Consider the following 20,638-nt stretch of genomic DNA (forward strand, 5'->3'; position numbering starts at 1 on the left):
ATAAAAATATTTCTGGAGTGGGCTACCAGTTTGAAGAACATAGTACCCTACACATCACTGAGGAAAACAGGAAGAGAATGAGACAGGGCATGTGATTATTTGTCTTACTCAACAATTTCATTCAATGTTCCTTGTAAGCTGTGGACAGACGTTTGCATACGTTTAAGGATCAAATTGGCAGAGGACTTTTGTAAGGTGGACTTGCAGGCAGATAAGGCTGTGGCCAAAGTTTAAAAGGGCAGCAGGTGCCGAGAAAGAGGGGACCCGTTTGCTAAGCCTTCTGATGCACTACAATGCATTTACTTATTATAATTCTTGAAAACCTCCTTATTTTCACTGATGAAAACAATTCCATTTTTCTTAAAAGAAGACATTGTCTTGATTTCCCCTATTAGACTTACTGATTAAAATGCTGTAGTTTTTGTTAAAAAGGGAAAAGGCGAACTAGGTTGGCTATCAGAAGTGTTATAATTAATCATAAAAGCAAGCAAGCAAATTAACCATTCCAATCACTAGATCTGTTCTCACTACCTGGACTTAACTTCCGCTCCATACTTGGACACCTACTGCCTAAGATGTGGCAGCAGTAATGGCTGGAGAGATCCCTTTTATTTGAACCGAAATAGCAGAAGACAGCCTTGGTAAAGGAAAGATGAGGTGCCCAAGCAAGACAGATCCACAGTATGTGTGACATGTGTTCATCTTGCTAAAAAAAGAGAATCACTGACCAACCACTGCCTTACAGATGTAAGTGTTATGCTAGGAAAAGAGCATTACTAAGTGTAATGAAATAACTAAGTTTGGCCATACCAAGGAGAAGGGCATCTAAACAAGGAAAGAAAAAGCATGCTGAACTCATGTGTGCTGGAGGAAGCTAATTCTGAAGGAACCAGGACAACATATCACCTACAGAATTAGTCAACAAGAACCAAAACCATAAGTATACCTACTCTGATTTCAGGAACAATCGTCTCTAAGTTGGTAGTTAGGCTAAAGTCAGCTAATGGCTTCTGGTTATTGGTGTTACTGTAACTGAAAATAATATCCTATGTATAGGACAAGTCTATAGCTGATAAACTTCTACTTTTCATAGTAAGCTTCAGAGCAGCATCTTACACACACACACACACACACACACACACAGAGGAGTTGTGTGCAAACACCTTGTCAACAATTCACTGCTTCTACCAAAGTGCAGGTGCTACAAACTTCACATCTAGCAAAAAACTTAACTATCCACCCTGCTGAAAAAACAGAATTATGACAAGAACAATTAAAGCCTGGTCCAAAACAAATGAGGTTTCCAGGTTATCTATCTACTTAAGAATTCTTTAGATAAAAATTAAGAAAGTTGAAATCACAAGAATAGAAAGAAAAAGCTCAAATTAAGCAACAATAGTTTTCCATTTTTAGTTATTCGATAATTGTACTAAGGTAGATGTAGCAATTAACTTTAAAATGGGTTCCTCAGCTAGAAAACAAGAGAACAGACACATATGCCAATAGATGCTTAAGGGTACATTTTTTCAAACATTTCAAAAGTTTTTCTTCACACAAAGAACCACACATGCTTGTAATAATTAACTGACAAGTGTGGTACATATTAGGAATTTGGAGACCTTCAGCTTCCAACTTGATGATACTTTGAAAATTTAGAAGAATTGGGATTGACGTATCACATTGGGCTGACATGATGTTCTAACCAAAACTGTACTTCACTTGTAGACTCCATGTGTATTTGAAATGTTTAATGTCTGACTTAAAGATTACACAACAAAATGCACTCTCAACAAGAAAAAGATATTTGAATTAAGACTACAGTGATCCTCCGCCTATCACAGAAGTTACGTTCCAGACCCAAATGCGATAGGTGAAAATCCGTGATACAGAAATAAACATTTTTTTATACAGTTTAAGCCTTAAAATACCCATTCCACCTGCTTTAAACACATGTAAACTTATTAAACCACACTTTGTAAACACATATGATATGTGGATGTCGGGCTAAGGATATGAGTAACATCTCTCTATTATAAAACGGTTTAATGTCACGCAAGACAAGGCAGTGAGACAGAAGGGCAGCTGCTGTTCAGGCTTTTAAATGATTGATGCACAAAGCGACAAGCAGAACAAGCATCTTGGCAGAAGCAGCACAAAGCCAGCACAAAGTCCACTTCTCCTAAGTGTGCATTCAGCTCCCCCCCTTCACAACGCAAAGTGGCAGGTGCGTAGCGCGCCTCCAGGGTGAAGGGAGGGTTTTCAACGAACCGATTGAGACCAGATCATCTTGGACAGACACGCAAGACTAGACATTACAACCTTAGGAAGCAAAACCCATGAGACGGTGACTTTTGCACGTCACCCCCTATTTACAAACAATTTAAAACAAGTTCACTGGCATCTAATCTTGCAGCTGTTGGAATGCTTTTGGCAGACAAACGTCAGGTGCTCCCAGCTCTTAAAACAACAACAAGCAGAACACACAGCTTGCCAGCAGCAGCTGCAGAAAGCCAGCAGATAATTTGAGCACTTCTCCTTAGCATGCGTTCAGCCCTCACACCAACTCCTTCTTCTCCTCCTCCTTCAGAACGTGCAGAGCGACAAGCAAAACAGGCATCTTGCCAGAAACAGCACAAAGCCAGTAGCTGATCCATCCACTTCTGCTTAGCATGCGTTCAAGCTCCCCCCTTCACAAAGTGAGCGGCAGAGACAAGAAGTGGCAAAAGGACCGCTGCTGTACAGACTTTTAAATGATTGACACAAAGCGCGACAAGCACAACACACAGCTAGCCAGCAGCAAGACACCAGCTGACCCGATCGCATCTCTTTAGTGTGCGTTCAGACCCCCCCTTCACAACGCAAACAGCATCATAAGTGCCGCGAGAAAGAAATTTAACCACGCCCGGGGCAGGAAATAAAGGACAAATATTGTTTTTACAAAAGTTTTAAAGTAAAAATGAAAATAATGCATATGTAATATCCATCCATCCATCCATTTTCTAACCCACTGAATCCGAATACAGGGTCACGGGGGTCTGCTGGAGCCAATCCCAGCCAACAAAGGGCACAAGGCAGGAACCAATCCTGGGCAGGGTGCCAACCCACCGCAGGACACACACAAACACACCCACACACCAAGCACAAACTAGGGCCAATTTAGAATCGCCAATCCACCTAACCTGCATGTCTTTGGATTGTGGGAGGAAACCGGAGTGCCCGGAGGAAACCCGCAGACACGGGGAGAACATGCATCCTCCACGCAGGGAGGACCCGGGAAGCGAACCCGGGTCTCCTAACTGCGAGGCACCGTGCCACCCGCATATGTAATAATTCCCATGAAAATAATCTCTTTAAATTGTTTATCTGGTAAACAAAACCCAGGGGAGGGCGAGCAAAGCAAGCATGGGGCGGAGGCCCCTAGTAATAATAACAGTATTAATAAATCCGTGATGTAGTGGGGAGTGCGATAGCAGAACCACGATATAGCGGGGGATCACTGTATATCATTAAAACAACAGTGAGAGAAGACTGTAGGATATACCAATATATTACATGAAGCATGAACTATAATATGCATATACATAACTTGTATACTTGGTCTTCTGTGTTGCATTTTTGTTCATCTGCATTTTTGTTGTCATTATGTTACTTAGATCCAGGTGATTGCAACAAAGAGCTTATATAAGGTGGAGAGGGAGGTTATGGAATGGTAGTTCTTGCTGCTATGGTTGGCTCTAATATTGGAGGTAGGAATGTCATTGCTGTGGTGAGCTCCAGTGGCTGGGGTCCCCAGCTCCGGTTCTGGAGGGCCGCAGTGGCTGCAGATTTCCACTCTAACCCTATTCTTCATTAGTGACCAGTTTTTTTGCTGCCAATAAATGTCTTTTGAATTAATTTTCATTGGCTTGCTCTTGAACACTCAAACCCCTTAATTGTTTCTTTTTTCTTAATTAGCAGCCAAACCAGGACCAGCAAACTGTGTCCACCACATAATATCCGAAAATAAAGAAAGATGAAAGTCTCAGGAATATTGATCTGCTCAGGTCCCCAAAACATTTTAACAGTGCTATTAGAAAAGACAAAATCAACAATTTCTGGAATTTATGCTATTGCACAAAGAGAGCAGCAACAAGCCATGGAATTAAAGAACGTATTTAACAATAATAATCGGTGCCTAATTAAGCAACTGGTTGGAGTGAAACTGGTTGAAGTTTGAGGCCCTGACTTTGTTGGTCTTCCGTTGGCTGCCTTACTTCACAATTCATTTCTGTTTGGGTGACATTTAAGGAAAGAAAGGAAGCAATTCAGAGGAATGATGAGGAACTTCAGGAGAACAAATCTTAAAAAAAACAAATCAACTGTAATTAATTCAAAAGAAGTTAATTAGCAGCAAAAACAGGTCACTAATTAAGAAAAGGGTTAGAATGAAAACCTGCAGCAACTGCGGCTCTCCAGGACCAGAGTTGGAGACTCCTGACCCATGGTGTCATATGCAGGTGTTTTAGTAACACATATACTAATGCAGTGCTGTGAGTTGTTTGAGCCAGAGGTTCTGTATGGCATCTGGACCGGGTGTCTTCCTTTTAGGAGAGATTCTGTGCATCGCTTCCATTTCTTTGAATGTCACCTCAGGCCATGCCATTTCTTTAATTTACTTGTTTTTCAATGTCTCCCTGTACTTCACTTAAACAGTCTGCTTCTTTATTGTGTTCCTTAGCGTCCTCATATATATTTCTTCAAAACATTTCAATATCTTTTTTGTCTCAGGGTTTTGGTAGCTTTAAGTCTTCTCTGCCATACATTCTGTAGAGCTTGTTTTAGTTGTCACTGAATAATTGTCCATCCATCCATTCATTTTCCAACCCGCTGAATCCTAACTACAGGGTCACAGGGATCTGCTGGAGCCAATCCCAGCCAACACAGGGCACAAGGCAGGAACCAATCCCGGGCAGGACACACACAAACACACCCACACACCAAGCACACACCAGGGTCAATTCAGAATTGCCAATCCACCTAAACTGCATGTTTTTGGACTGTAGGAGGAAACCGGAGAGCCCGGAGGAAACCCACGCAGACACGGGGAGAACATGCAAACTCCACGTAGGGAGGACCCGGGAAGCGAACCCGGGTCTCCTAACTGCGAGGCAGCAGCGCTACCCACCGCTCCGCCCTGAATAATTCTATTATATAAATTCTCTTCGTGCTTTTGTTTGTATCTTCTTAACTGTTGACCTTTTTCTAGGATTCAGAGTTTGTTATTTGTCATTATAATGTTAAAGTCTTCATATCTTAAGAGGCAATACTTAGATTTCAAATGTTGCATTATGTTTTTAACTTTGTGCGATTTCACACCTTCTTGGTTAATGACACATCCCTGTGTAGATTCTTTTTTTTAATTCAATTTATTTCATCCCTGGAAGACTGTATTTTTATCCATTTTTCCCTACTCCAATGTTCCTCTCTGCTGTTATTTTTGAAGTGATGAGCTCTCCCACACAGCATTGATCCTGTTGACTGTTGTCATTGTCCATTAAATTATGTTTGCTTTATTGCAGTTATGACATTGTTGACATAACCTATAATACTGTATATGGTACTGTTTAATACAATTCTCAGGAATTTCTGTCTTCTGTAGATTTCTGTGCACTTGACCATACCGAAGAGTTCCAGGAAGCCATTCCTTTATTTTCTGGATTGTTTTGTCCTGTATTTGACAGGAATTTTCTGCTTTTACTTAAGGGTATTCTCATTAACTTCTGTACTCTTTTTTGAATTTTGGTGAGGGTCTGTTGATGTTTTTACATAATTTTCAATTTCCTGAAGGGGTTTGTGGCTTGTTATACATTTGGAGCAGACTTCTCTTGTGGCAGCTGGGCATTTTGTATAGCACATTGCTCTTAATTTCACTTTCAGTCTACCTTACCTGCCTTCTTTCCATTCTTAATTCCTCAAAAACGTCTCTTTTTATTGTTTGTATATTATCTGTAAATTTCTTTTCAAATGTCAGCTTCTTCTTTGAAGTCCCTGCCCTTCCCTTCATCTCAGTCTCTGCCTGTTCTGTTCTCATGGTTTCTCAATCCTCTCCTTTTTCTTGTATTATTTCTTGCTTTGATATTTTTTGGAGATATTTTAATTTTGATAATTTAATTTTACTTTTTAATTATTCCAATAAGCGATCTTAGGCTTGCATCAGTTAACTCATTTAATATTGAAAATCAAAACTACTTTCTAACATTCCAATTTTGTACAAGTTCTCATTGGATACAGTATACTTTATAATAGAATTTCTGGGTTTTGTTGGAAGTACTAGGGTGTTGTACCGTGTTAGCTATTATGAATGTAGTGAGAAGTCAAGCAAAATGACAACTTGGATAAAAGTATAAGTTCATGATCTCCTCTTTATCTTCAATTGACCACTACATGATGTCCAGTCCTCTTGCTCAAGCTGTGCCATTTGGGGTCTAATCCGTTTCACAGTGGTGAGGCCAGCAACACTTGTCCATCTGATCTGACACCACATTGAAGGTACTCTTCTCTTCATCGCCTTATAGTTATTGCTATCACCATCACCCACCCTAGTGCACAAGCAGTGGGTTGGCACCTTTTTATTTTGAGTGATGTAAAGCAAATATGAATTTCTTTTTTGTATCCTTTTCGCACCATAAGACTACATTCACCATGATGGGATTTGTTATGATATTATACATGAAGGTACTAATCAAGACTTGAGTTGGTAGGACAGTTACAGTTCACACCTTCCCCCGCTCCTTCATTCTTTACCTTACAACTTACTCCTTCATGGCTTCCTGCTCTCCAGTGTGAACCCTGGCCTGTTTCTGAAAATGTTCCCTTTCAGAAAATCCTTTGTCACATTCAGAACAGAAATATGGTTGATCTCCAGTGTGAATTTGTTTATGATACTGAAGATTGCCACTTTGTGAGAATTCTTTTCCACATTCACTGCAGCAATATGGCTTGTCTCCTGTGTGAACTCTGGAGTGCTTATGAAGATCGTCCTTCTCAGAGAATCTTTTGCCACATTGTGAACAGCAGTAGGGTCGCTCTCCTGTATGAATTCTTGTGTGGGTATGGAAATTGCCTCTGTCTGAAAATTGCTTCCCACAGTCAGAACAACAATATGGCTTCTCTCCAGTATGAATTCTTTTGTGAGTTTCAAGATAGCTTTTTTGGGAAAACTGTTTGTCGCATTCAGAACAGCAATATGGCTTCTCTCCAGTGTGAACTCTGTAATGTTTATGAAGGCCGCCCTTCTCAGAGAATTTTTTGCCACATTCTGAGCAGGAATAGGGCTTCTCTCCCATATGAATTCTTGTGTGGGTATGAAAATTTCCCCTGTCTGAAAATCGTTTTCCACAATCAGAACAGCAATATGGCTTCTCTCCAGTATGAATTCTTATGTGGATTTGAAGAGAGCTCCTTTGTGAAAACTGTTTTCCACATTCATAACAGCAATATGACTTTAGTCCTGTATGGTTCCATTGATTGCTTTTGTTAGATCTGCATTTAAAACTTTTCCTTTGTTCTTGCCAGTCACAGAAAGCCCCTGAAGTTGCATTTTCCACTTGTTCTTGACTGTTAATTGAATCTGGGTTTGTTAACGTCACACCATGGATAGAACTCAAATGAGAATAGACGGGCATTAAACTCTGTGACCCAGATGTCAATTTCAGCAAATTTTCATCATGCAGTGACTGTTGTGGTCGGAACAGAAGGGAAGTCTGAGCAGGTAAAGATGGAGAAAAGCTACAACTCTCCAGGGTGTCTGTAGAAAAACATAAGAAAAGCACAATTGCAAGTCAGTATGTGAAGCTAGAAAAGAGATTTGACCAGGGGCAGCCATTTAGTCGACATCAGGTTATTCTTATTTAAATAAACTGAACTAACAACACCACTCTCACTATGGTACTAACTTTTATTGCTAACAATTCACATTTCCCTGTTTTAAACTTTAAATATAGGGAGGTCCAGATCTAATTATGCAATTTTCATTACGCTATAACTTATTAAGTTTATTACATAGAGAATTCACAAAAAAATATTTTTGTTGCTGATAGATGGCAGCACCTGCCCTGCATTCCAAAATGGCGGGGCGATGGTTGTCAGTCGAAGAGTGGGTGCCATGTGTTCACCTTTTCATAATTGCATAATTAGATCTGGACCACCCTTTTACCAACAAAAAACAGGAATGAGACCAAGAGGTGCAATAAAACAGACAAAAAAAGTAATGCTTAAGTTTTAAGCCAATCCTCATGATTGTCTTTTGACCTTACTAGAATATAATGTAGTGATTAAAGAAAAAATAACAGTAATTATTAGAACATAAAGAAGGAAAAGAAAAACTACAAGGAAAGAAATAAAGAAAAATGCCACTCATTTTGCTATTTGTAATGTAACTGTTCACCATATGAAACTACTCTTAGCAAGGGGATGAGATAAATAGAGACAGAAAATCCATGAATAGACATAAATGGTCACTAGTCACATTTACAGAGTGTAGTGAATTTCTTACTTGTGTGTGTGTGTGTGTGTGTGTGTGTTAATCGATATGTAATGCATCGCTACTTCTGGCACCATGATCCATGAGTAAAACTACATGATATTGAATCTTCTATCCTGCTTAACTGAAAAAAATGTCACATCTTCCCGATATTCAGAATAAAACATAATGTCCTCTGTCTTTTCTAGTGAGAGACTATTTATGATATTATTGATAGTGTGTTTCTGTCCACAAGCTATAAGGTTACATAGCAGCCCGTCAAGAGTAACTGGACATTTCTCACATATATAACCATATACCTATGTTGTATTTTATGTACAGTATGTTTTATTTGCTGGTATTGTATTACTATTAAAGGTCTGAGAAGACATGCAAGTGAGAATTTCATTAAATTGAGTACATATAACAAACTTGAACTCTACCATTACAAATGCTTTTAGATATTTATTAGAAAACCTTAGCATTATGAACATCTTCTGTATCAATAACAATTTCAAAATCTGTAGGAAAGCAAGTAGTGTGCAGCAGTGTCCTCTCACTATGCTGCATCACAAAGAAGGCTGACTCGACTGTGTCAGACAAATGCCTTCCTCAGTTTTCAAAGTTTCATTTGTTACCATCAGGCAACAGATCTTGCTTCTCAAGGGCCATGAGTAACAGATTTAGGAATTCCTTTATTCCCAGAGTTATAAGCATTTTGAATTCAAATAGTTGTAGGTGTCCTGTTGAATTCTAAATCACTATTGTAAGCTGTTAGAATTCATTACTCTTATTGGGTGGGTGTGTGTACTTTTTGCAACAGTGATTGTGTCTTGCCTTATTTTCTTGCATCTCTCTAACAATTTCCTATCTTTGTGCTTTCCTACTGCAAATATGTTTGTGCCTTCGACACTTACCCCAACAGTATATTGCTCTGGACAGTTTACAAATCATGTAAGAGATGGCAGGGGTGATGCAAGTAGAAGTGGCATACAGTAGCATAAAGTCTTTACTTGCATCATCACCACTTACCTAGCTGGACAACAACAGTAAAACTCAACAGGGGACCCGTGGGCCAACAAAGTAAAATTTGATTGGCCTGTAATGTAATTTCATGCAATTTTAAACAAAAAAAAATCTACAAAATAAATGTAAAATCACTTTGATAACCATTGGGGATGTGGGTCATAGGAGCCAAAGATGCAAAATAGCACCATCTTCTGACAAAAAGTACTGCATTACTCGGACAGCTTACAGAAATTATTGTCTTTCAGGTGAAGTGTTAAACATCGAAAAGCTGATAATGAAAACTGCACATTCAGTTAAGTGTACTTATTTGTACAGTATATTTCTGCTTGTCACATATCCATCCTCCATTACACCAGTCATGAAACAATGTCTGAGGCCAAAAATCTTAAGCTAGAGATGACACAAATCCACAGCTCAAGAAGTCTTAAAAATGACATTACAGAAACATTAAACTTGTAGCATTTAGGGTTCACAACAGCCACCAGTTAAAAGAGTTGTCTCCCTTTTGATTTACTATGATCATATCGGCCTAACTACTGTATGCAGATGTGGCATTCCACAATGAACTTTATTCATAGGAGCTACAGTAACCTTCTCACAGATGAGAAGTGAATGCTGGACATGCATGTCATCCTGACCTGTCGGGAATCCCATATCCAGCAAACTGGCTACAGACTGTAAAGGTTCATTCTCTAACTAGATGGCTAATAATGTATGTATAATGTGTTATCATTTAAGCATCTATTTACGGTTTGAACTGAACAGCATTATGTCTGGCTATGCCTGGGCTTATGAACTGTAAAAAAGAAATACCCTCACAAACTGCAAACTTGCATTCCACACTAAGAGACTAGTAGTGAGATGTCAAGCTAAATGACACCTTTTATTGGCTAACTAAAAAGATTACAATATGCAAGCTTTTGAGGCACCCTGAGCATGGGAAAGGCACTATATAAATAAAATGTGTTATAATTATTATCATTATCTTCATCATCATCTCAGACTCCTTCTTCAGGCAAGATGTAATTACATGCGATTACGTCTTTTTTTTTTTTTTATTTCGCCTTATACAATTTCTTGTATTAGGAATTTGTTAGTTTTTGCATACCCCTTGGGGTCAGAGCGTAGGGTTAGCCATTGTACAGCACCCCTGGAGGAATTAAAGGTTAATGGCCTTACTCAAGGGCCCAGCAGAGTAGGATCTCTTTTGGCAGTGACGGGGATTCAAACCAGCAACCTTCGGGATACCAGCGCAGATCCTTAGCCTCAGAGCCACCACTCCGATCTTGCCTGAAGAAGGGGCCTGAGTTGCCTCAAAAGCTTGCATATTGTAATCTTTTTAGTTAGCCAATAAAAGTGTAATTTTGCTTAACTTCTCACTACATTCATAATGGCTAAAATGGTATAACACCCTAGTGCTACAAACTAAGAGATTCAAATCCAGCATGCACCAGGATCTGCCTGGACTTTATCTGTTATAAGTTGTAAACCAGAGTTGAACTGTCACTCTCTCCACAAGCCCTTTTGCAGACATCTTAAGCCAGAAGGTGCAAAATGGCAAGAACAAAGAGCTACAAATCATTTAATGATAACTCTGATGGATAAAATAACTCACCTATGATTTTGTAACTGGAAGTGACTTAATCCAATCATGAGAGGCTCCCTCTTTCTTAATAAACTAGTTATACACATTTTGAATATTTGCTGGATACTTTCACTGAATTCCCTGCAGACTCCCACAGTGCACTCTCTCTCTCTCTTTCTCTCTGGGACATTCTGCTCCAGGGGAAAGCTGTGCTCTCACTCTACAAAATAACCTTTAGAAACTTCTCTCTGAAACTAAACGCTGATGAGCTGTTCTGTTTGTTGGGGTGGCTGAAAACTGAAAACCTTTTTCTCTTTGCAGATTGGAAGTCAAAAATCTCTCTGTCAAGCCAAACAGTGGGCCAGTGGGCTGAAAAGGCTGAGAAGCAGCCCTCAAGTCAAGAAGGGAACTTCAGTATCTAAAGTGCCCGAAAGAGTAATGCTTACTCCTGTGAAGTTTCAGAAAATATAATAAATAAAAGGGCCTAACAGCAGAAAACAACTTTACAGAACACCACAAGAAAAGAAACATGCATCCAAGAGAAAGAGTGTACTCCGATGCAAGAAGAATCCTCCACTTGAACCATGAGCAACAACACCACACAACATCAGACATCACCTTTAAAGACTTAGTATCATAAAACCATTTATCTGTGCTAACATAAATTAGAACACTAGACAGCAAGAAAACAGCCTGCCTGTCTATGTTATATGCTTGTCTGCCTAGCTTGTATGCATCCTGTCTTTTATGTCAACATATATATGGAATTATCATCTATATATATAATTCACTAAGGGCATGCAAGACCGTGAGCGCGAGCAAGACAGAGAGCAACGCCTGCCAACTCACAGAGCCCCGCCCACCAACTCTAAGACCATGGGATACACTCGACAGAGTCCCACCTGCCAACTCTAACCCTCCTACCGCATCATGGGATACGCACGACAGAGCCACGCACGCCAACTGTAACCGTCCTCCCGCATCCAGCGTCGCTCTCGAGGCATGTGCACTGCCTGCTCATGTGCCCGCACGCAACAACTCACCAAACACAGCCTCAGTCACTTTCATCTGTGCAAAAGTATACATGCACCTCTGAGCCACGTTGACTTTTTACCGCACACAAGACAGAGAGCCACAACCACCAACTCACAGAGCCCCGCCCATGGGTTACGCACGAAAGAGCCACGAACGCCCACTCTAACCCTCCTCCCGCGTCATCGGGAACGCACGACAGAGCCCCGTCCGCCATTCACTAAGGGCACGCAAGACAGAGAGCCCCGCCTGCCAACTGTAAGACCATGAGATACGCACGACAGGGCCAGGCTTGCCAACTCCTCTGATTGCCAATGAAGAGCATTCAAAGAAGTACAAATTGCGGTCAGGGGCGGTCCTAGCCTGTTTGGTGCCCTGGGCGAACATCCCCTCTGGTGCCCCCCTCCCCGTGACCCCCCAGCGTTTTAATAAACAATGAAAAAATACAGTGCAATAAAACAAACTATACAAAATGTAATGTCTAACAGAGACAAAATCAAATTTTAAATTTATACAGCACCAAAATATTTCGTTATAGTGTAAAGAATTTTCACTTTAGTACCATCTCCATTCATCAGTTCACCAGGTCACTAACAACAACATAAACCTTTTCTCTTAGAGCTGCAGTCAGTTTATTATTTCGGATTAACTTTCCCCGCCTACCACTCTCCACTAAGTGAGTCATTTGCATTAGTAAGTTAGCATGTAAACATATATATCCATACAAAAAAACTCTTACTAACTCAAATCATTTTATCAACATGTTCAAAATCTCACTGACACTATTTTACCGTTTTAAAGCCTGTAATTCACACTCTAATTATAGTGAATTTACTAACCTGTGATCTATACTAATAAAAGGCAAAGCCCTCACTCACTCACTCACTCATCACTCACTCACTCATCACTAATTCTCCAACTTCCCGTGTAGGTAGAAGGCTGAAATTTGGCAGGCTCATTCCTTACAGCTTACTTACAAAAGTTGGGCAGGTTTCATTTTCGAAATTCTACGCGTAATGGTCATAACTGGAACCTATTTTTTCATCCATATACTATAATAGATGTCTGCTCGATGGCCGTGAGAGGCGGAGTTACGCCTCCCACGTAATTTAGTGCTTGCCCATATAAGGCCGTCAGTCAGCAGCAATCCAATAGAAACACTGCCGCTAAATATTCACGGGTGAAGGACTGTGCTTTTGCAGACGAAGATGAGATGGTCAGAATGGTGTTTGGCACTTTAACACAGTACTTCTCCGCTGCAAATGCAAATATATATATATATATATATATATATATATATATATATATATATATACACCCCCCTATCTACATACTCTCAAATAGACAACCCACACGCTGTGGGTCAATTGTAGAAGCTTCGCCTTTACCAACGACATCCGAGGTTCGATTCCCGAGAGGGGATGTACTGACTATGTATGCGCGGTTCATTTTAAACTCGCATCTCCTTGCTGTGGGACGTATGAAAAAATATGCGGTTAACACAGAATCATGTTACATTATTTTTAAAATCTTTTCTTAGCACAAGCACAGCTGAGAAGCTTCGATGCATGTACTCCATAACAAAAAATAACGCATTTAATCACACTTTCAATTCCAAGCAAAGGGGAACTTTTGTCAATGCATGATTTCCTGGTACATCGATTACATTCATGCACACATCAGAGCTACAAAAATGTTAAGAGTCGGAATGAAGCGCGTTCCTATGACTCATCGGAGGAAAATTTCATTTCAAAAAACTACCCGAGCGAAGCCTTGATAAAAGCGTGGTTTTACACTGAAAAGCAAGCAATAATAAATGCATTACAGAAAGCGGACTTTGTGGCTCTTACTGGGGATCATTGGACTTCCGTGACCATTAGTAATTCTAATTACACCTAATTACAAAATGTTCAATGATCACACTGTTTTAGCCTAATGTACAAAATAATTTTGGCTGAGGTTACTCAGAGTTTAAAGATTAAGTTGGTCAAATTACTTTTTATGTTTCTGACTTATTTTTTTAAGAAGAAAAACTGCACTTAATGTTGAAATTTTGGTTCTTATTATTTAAAGACAATACCATTCTGAAAATGTACTTAAAGTACTTAAACTACCACTTTATTTTTAAGTCTGCCCAATTTTAACCAGGGATGATATTTTTGTTTCTGTTTTGAATTCAAATGCAGTTTAAAAGCATTTTTTTTTCAGAAATTAAAACAGCTTCAGTTTACAATATTAATGTCCATGTCTATTATTTGATTCTGTCGCCCACTAAAACCCTTTTAAATAAAAACAAAAAAAAATTTGCGATTTGGGGCAAATTTACGTGTGCGATTACATACGATTAATCAAGATTAATTATTACACAGCCTCTAATTAATTGGATTAATTTTTTTAATCGAAGTTCCACCCCTAATATATATATATATATATATATATAGATTTGTTTATATATATGTGTATATACAGTATATGTATATATATATATATATATATGTATGTGTGTGTGTATATATATATATATATGCCAGCAACACTCATGACAATCACAAAACAATTACATTGTCAATCATGTTACGTTATTATTAAAATGTTTCCTTTTCTTTTTACTTCCACTGCCAAACGCAGGTATTCTGCTAGTGTATATATATATATATATATATATATATATATATATATATATATATATATATATATCTATCTATGTATATCTTTATCTATCTATATATGTATATTTATATCTATCTTATATATCTATCTATCTATATATGTATATATCCATCTATCTCTATATATACTGCTCACAAAAATTAAAGGAACACTTTAAAGAAACACATTAGATACATCAGATCTCAATATGAAGTTGGATATCTATACAAATAACGACAGGGCAATGTCTCAGGAACAAAAGGATGCCAAGTCTTTTAATGGAAATAAAAGTTTTCTGCCTACAGAGGGCTCAATTGTGTAGACAGCCTAAAATCAGAGTGAAATGAAGATGTGGCAGGCTAGTCCATTTTTTCAAAAACTTAATTTCTGCTACTCAAAATGCTTTTCAGTATCTTGTGTGGCCCCCACGAGCTTGTATGCATGCTTGACAACATCGGGGCATGCTCCTAATGAGATGACAGATGGTGTCTTGTGGCATTTCCTCCCAGATCTGTATGAGGACATCCCTGAGCTGTTGTACAGTCTGAGGAGCAACCTGGCGGCGCCTAATGGACCGAAACATAATGTCCCACAGATGTTCTATTGGGTTTAAGTCAGGGGATCGTGAAGGCCATTCAATTGTTCCAATTCCTTCATCCTCCAGGTACTGCCTGCATACTCTTGCCACATGAGGCCGGGCATTGTCGTGCATTAGGAGGAAACCAGGACCTACTGCACCAGCGTAGGGTCTGACAATGGGTTCAAGGATTTCATCTCGATACCTTATGGCAGTCAGAGCACCAAATTCCTACGCAGTAGATGTCTGTGCGTCCCTCCATGGATATGCCTCACCAGACCATCACTGACCCACCACCAAACCTGTCATGTTGAACGACGTTGCAGGCAGCATATCGTTCTCCTTGTCTTCTCCAGACTCTTTCACGCCTATCACAGCTGCTCAGGGTGAACCTGCTCGCCTGTAAAAGTACAGGGCGCCAGTGGCGGACTTGCCATTTCTGGTGTTCTTGAGCAAATGCCAGTCGAGCTCCACGGTGCTGGGCAGTGAGCACAGGGCCCACTACAGGACGTCGGGCCCTCAGGCCATCTTCATGAAGTCTGTTCCTGATTGTTTGGGTAGAGATATTCACACCAGTGGCCCTCTGGATGTCATTCTGTAGGGCACGAGCAGTGCTCAGCCTGTTCCGCCTTGCACAAAGGAGCAGGTATCGGTCCTGCTGATGGGTCGAGGACCTTCTACGGCCCTGTCCAGCTCTCTGAGAATAACAGCCAGTCTCCTGAAATCTCCTCCATGTTCTGGAGATTGTGCTGGGAGACACATTAAACCTTCTTGCTACAGCAAGTGTGGATGTGCCATCCTGGAGAAGTTGGACACATATATATACATATATATACATATATATACATATATATACATATATATATATATATATATATATATATATATATATATAAACACTGCCTGCGTGGACAGAATTGTTGGTACCCTTCAGTCAATGAAAGAAAAACTCAAAATGGTCACAGAAATAACTTTAATCTGACAAAAGTAATAATAAATAAAAATTCTATGAAATTTAACCAATGAAAGTCAGACATTGATTTTCAACCATGCTTCAAACAGAATTATTTAAAAAATAAACTCATGAAACAGGCCTGGACAAAATGATGGTACCCCTAACTTAATTTTTGTTGCACAACCTTTTGAGGCAATCACTGCAATCAAACGATTCCTGTAACTGTCAATGAGACTTCTGCACTTCTCAGCAGGTATTTTGGCCCACTCCTCATGAGCAAACTGCTCCAGTTGTCTCAGGTTTGAAGGGTGCCTTTTCCAGACGGCATGTTTCAGCTCTTTCCAAAGATGCTCAATAGGATTGAGGTCAGGGCTCATAGAAGGCCACTTTAGAATAGTCCAATGTTTTCCTCTTAGCCATTCTTGGGTGTTTTAGCTGTGTGTTTTGGGTCATTGTCCTGTTGCAAGACCCATGACCTGCGACTGAGACCAAGCTTTCTGACACTGGCCAGCACATTTCTCTCTAGAATCCCTTGATAGTCTTGAGATTTCATTGTACCCTGCACAGATTCAAGACACCCTGTGCCAGATGCAGCAAAGCAGCCCCAGAACATAACAGAGCCTCCTCCATGTTTCACAGAAGGGACAGTGTTCTTTTCTTGATATGCTTCATTTTTCCGTCTGTGAACATAGAGCTGATGTGCCTTGGCAAAAAGTTCAATTTTTGTCTCATCTGTCCATAGGACATTCTCCCAGAATCTTTGTGGCTTGTCCACATGTAGTTTGGCAAATTCCAGTCTGGCTTTTTATGATTTGTTTTCAACAATGGTGTCCTCCTTGGTCGTCTCCCATGAAGTCCACTTTGGCTCAAACAACGACGGATGGTGCGATCTGACACTGATGTTCCTTGAGCTTGAAGTTCACCTTGGATCTCTTTAGAAGTTTTTCTGGGCTCTTTTGTTACCATTCGTATTATCCGTCTCTTTGATTTGTCATCAATTTTCCTCCTGCGCCACGTCCAGGAGGTTGGCTACAGTCCCATGGATCTTAAATTTCTGAATAATATGTGCAACTGTAGTCACAGGAACATCAAGCTGCTTCGAGATGGTCTTATAGCCTTTACCTTTGACATGCTTGTCTATAATTTTCTTTCTAATCTCCTGAGACAACTCTTTCCTTCGCTTCCTCTGGTCCATGTTGAGTGTGGTACACACCATGTCATCAAACAACACAGTGACTACCTGGAGCCCTATATATAGGTCCACTGACTGATTACAAGATTGTAGACACCTGTGATGCTAATTAGTGGACACACCTTGGATTAACATGTCCCTTTGGTCACATTATTTTCAGTCTTTTCTAGGGGTACCATCATTTTTGTCCAGGCCTGTTTCATGAGTTTTTTTTTATTAATTCTGTTGAAGCATGGTTGAAAAGCAATGTCTGACTTTTATTAGTTAAATTTCATAGAATTTTTATTTATTATTACTTTTGTCAGATTAAAGTTATTTCTGTGACCATTTTGAGTTTTTCTTTAATTGACTGAAGGGTACCAACAATTTTGTCCACGTGTGTGTGTGTATATATATATATATATATATATATATATATATATATATATATATATATATATATATATATATATATATATATACACACACACACAGACACACACAAATCTACATATATATATATTAGGGGTGGGACTCGATTAAAAAATTAATCTAATTAATTAGAGGCTGTGTAATAATTAATCTTGATTAATCGTATGTAATCACACATGAAAATTTGCCCCAAATCACAATTTATTTTTTTTTAATTTAAAAGGATTTTAGTGGGCGACAGAATCAAATAATAGACATGGACATGAATATTGTAAACTGAAGCTGTTTTAATTTCTGAAAAAAAAAATGCTTTTAAACTGCATTTCAATTCAAAACAGAAACAAAAATATCATCCCTGGCTAAAATTGGGCAGACTTAAAAATAAAGTGGTATTTGAAGTACTTTAAGTACATTTTCAGAATGGTATTGTCTTTAAATAATAATAACCAAAATTTCAACATAAAGTGCAGTTTTTCTTCTTAAAAAAATAAGTCAGAAACATAAAAGGTAATTTGACCAGCTTCATCTTTAAACTCTCAGTAACCTTAGCCAAAATTATTTTGTATATTAGGCTAAAACAGTGTGATCGTTGAACATTTTGTAATTAGGTGTAATTAGAATTACTAACGGTCACGGAAGTCCAATCTCCAATAAGAGCCACAAAGTCCGCTTTCTGTAATGCATCTAATTTTGCTTGCTTTTCAGTGTTCACATAACCACGCTTTTATCAAGGCTTCCGTCGGGTAGTCTTTTGAAATGAAATTTTCCTCCGATCAGTCGTACGAACGCGCTTTATTCCGACTCTAACATTTTTGTAGCTCTGATGTGTGCATGAATGTAATCAATGTACCAGGAAATCATTCATTGACAAAAGTTCCCTTTTGCTTGGAATTGAAAGTGTGATTAAATGCGTTATTTTTTTTAACGCGTTATGGAGTACATGCATCGAAGCTTCTCAACTGTACTTGTGCTAAGAAAAGGAAACATTTTAAAAATAACGTAACATGATTCTGCGTACGCCTGATGACCCCAAAATTAGGCGAAACACGTGTCGCGTACTCTTTGCATTATTTCACAGTAAAACTATACATACATACATACATACATACATACATACATACATACATACATACATACACACACACACACACACACACACACAAATCCCTCGCTATATCGCGCTTCGACTTTCGCGGCTTCACTCTATCGCAGATTTTATATGTAAGCATAACTAAATATATAATGCAAATTTTTCGATGCTTCGCGGGTTTTGCGGACAATGTGTCTTTTTACTTCTTGTACATGCTTTCTCAGTTGGTTTGCCCAGTTGATTTTATACAAGGGACATTATTGGCGGATGACCGAGAAGCTATCCAATCAAAGCACGCAGTTAAGTTCCTGTGTGCTGAACTCAGTGTTAACCAGGAAGTCTCATCTCGCTCATTCAGGATCAAAGTGTTTCGCTGTGTAAAGAGTTGTGCTCTTTTGTGTTTATCTTTGTGCATACACTGTGTGCACAATTATTAGGCAAGTGAGTATTTTGACCATATCATCATTTTTAATGCGTATATTCCAACTCCAAGCTGTATTAACTTGAATGCTTATTGGATTTAAGCACGTCAGGTGATGTGTATTTGTGTAATGAGGGAGGGTGTGGCCTAAGGAGATCAACACCCTATATCAAGGTGTGCAGAATTATTAGGCAGCTAGTTTTCCTCAGGCAAAATGGGCCAAAAAAGAGATTTAACTGACTCTGAAAAGTCAAAAATTGTAAAAAGTCTTTCAGAGGGATGCAGCACTTTTGGAATTGCTAAGATATTGGTGTGTGATCACAGAACCATCAAACATTTTGTTGCAAATAGTCAACAGGGTCGCAAGAAACGTGTTGAGAACAAAAGACGCAAATTAGCTGCCAAAGATTTGAGAAGAATCAAACGTGAAGCTACCAGGAACCCATTATCCTCCAGTACTTTCATATTCCAGAGCTGCAACCTACCTGGAGTGCCCAGAAGTACAAGGTGTTCAGTGCTCAAAGACATGGCCAAGGTAAGGAGGGCTGAAACCCAACCACCACTGAACAAGAAACATAAGTTGAAACGTCAAAACTGGGCCAAGAAATATCTGAAGACAGATTTTTTTCAAAGGTTTTATGGACCGATGAGATGAGAGTGACTCTTGATGGACCAGATGGATGGACCTGTGGATCAGTAATGGGCACAGAGCTCCACTCCAACGTGGAGGTGGGGTACTGGTATGAGCTGGTATTTTTAAAGATGAGCTAGTTGGACCTTTTGCATTGAAGATGAACTCAAAATCAACTCCCAAACCTACTGCCAGTTTTTCAAAGACACTTTCTTCAAACAGTGATACAGGAAAAAGACCATGATTTTTATGCAGGCCAATGCTCCATCACTTGCATCGAAGTTCTCCACTGCGTGGCCAGCCAGTAAAGGCCTTAAAGATGAAGGAATAATGACATGGCCCCTTCCTCATCTGACCTAAACCCTATCGAGAACTTGTGGGCACTTCTTAAACGCTAGATTTACGGGGGAGAAAAACAATACACCTCTCTGAAGAGTGTCTGGGAGGCTGTAGTCACTGCTCCACAAAAAGCTGATCGTCAACAGATCAAGAAACTGACAGACTCCATGAATGGAAAGGCTTATGACTGTTATTGGAAAGAAGGGTGGCTATATTGGTCATTGATT

At 39.3% G+C, this 20,638-nt stretch overlaps 1 protein-coding gene across 2 annotated transcripts in view; it reads right to left on the minus strand.

Annotated features, from left to right (window-relative positions):
* Nucleotides 1-5,809: 5,809 nt before the first annotated feature.
* Nucleotides 5,810-20,638, minus strand: part of LOC120533291 (zinc finger protein 271-like) — a 32,877-nt gene continuing 18,048 nt past the window's right edge. For both annotated transcript variants that reach the window (XM_039760117.1, XM_039760118.1), the window contains exon 3: nucleotides 5,810-7,786. In XM_039760117.1, coding sequence (XP_039616051.1) covers nucleotides 6,792-7,786 — 995 coding nt within the window. In that variant the 3' untranslated portion in view covers nucleotides 5,810-6,791. The remainder of the gene's footprint in view (nucleotides 7,787-20,638) is intronic.

The sequence above is a fragment of the Polypterus senegalus genome, chromosome 8, assembly GCF_016835505.1.
Source record: "Polypterus senegalus isolate Bchr_013 chromosome 8, ASM1683550v1, whole genome shotgun sequence".
Lineage (NCBI taxonomy): Eukaryota > Metazoa > Chordata > Cladistia > Polypteriformes > Polypteridae > Polypterus > Polypterus senegalus.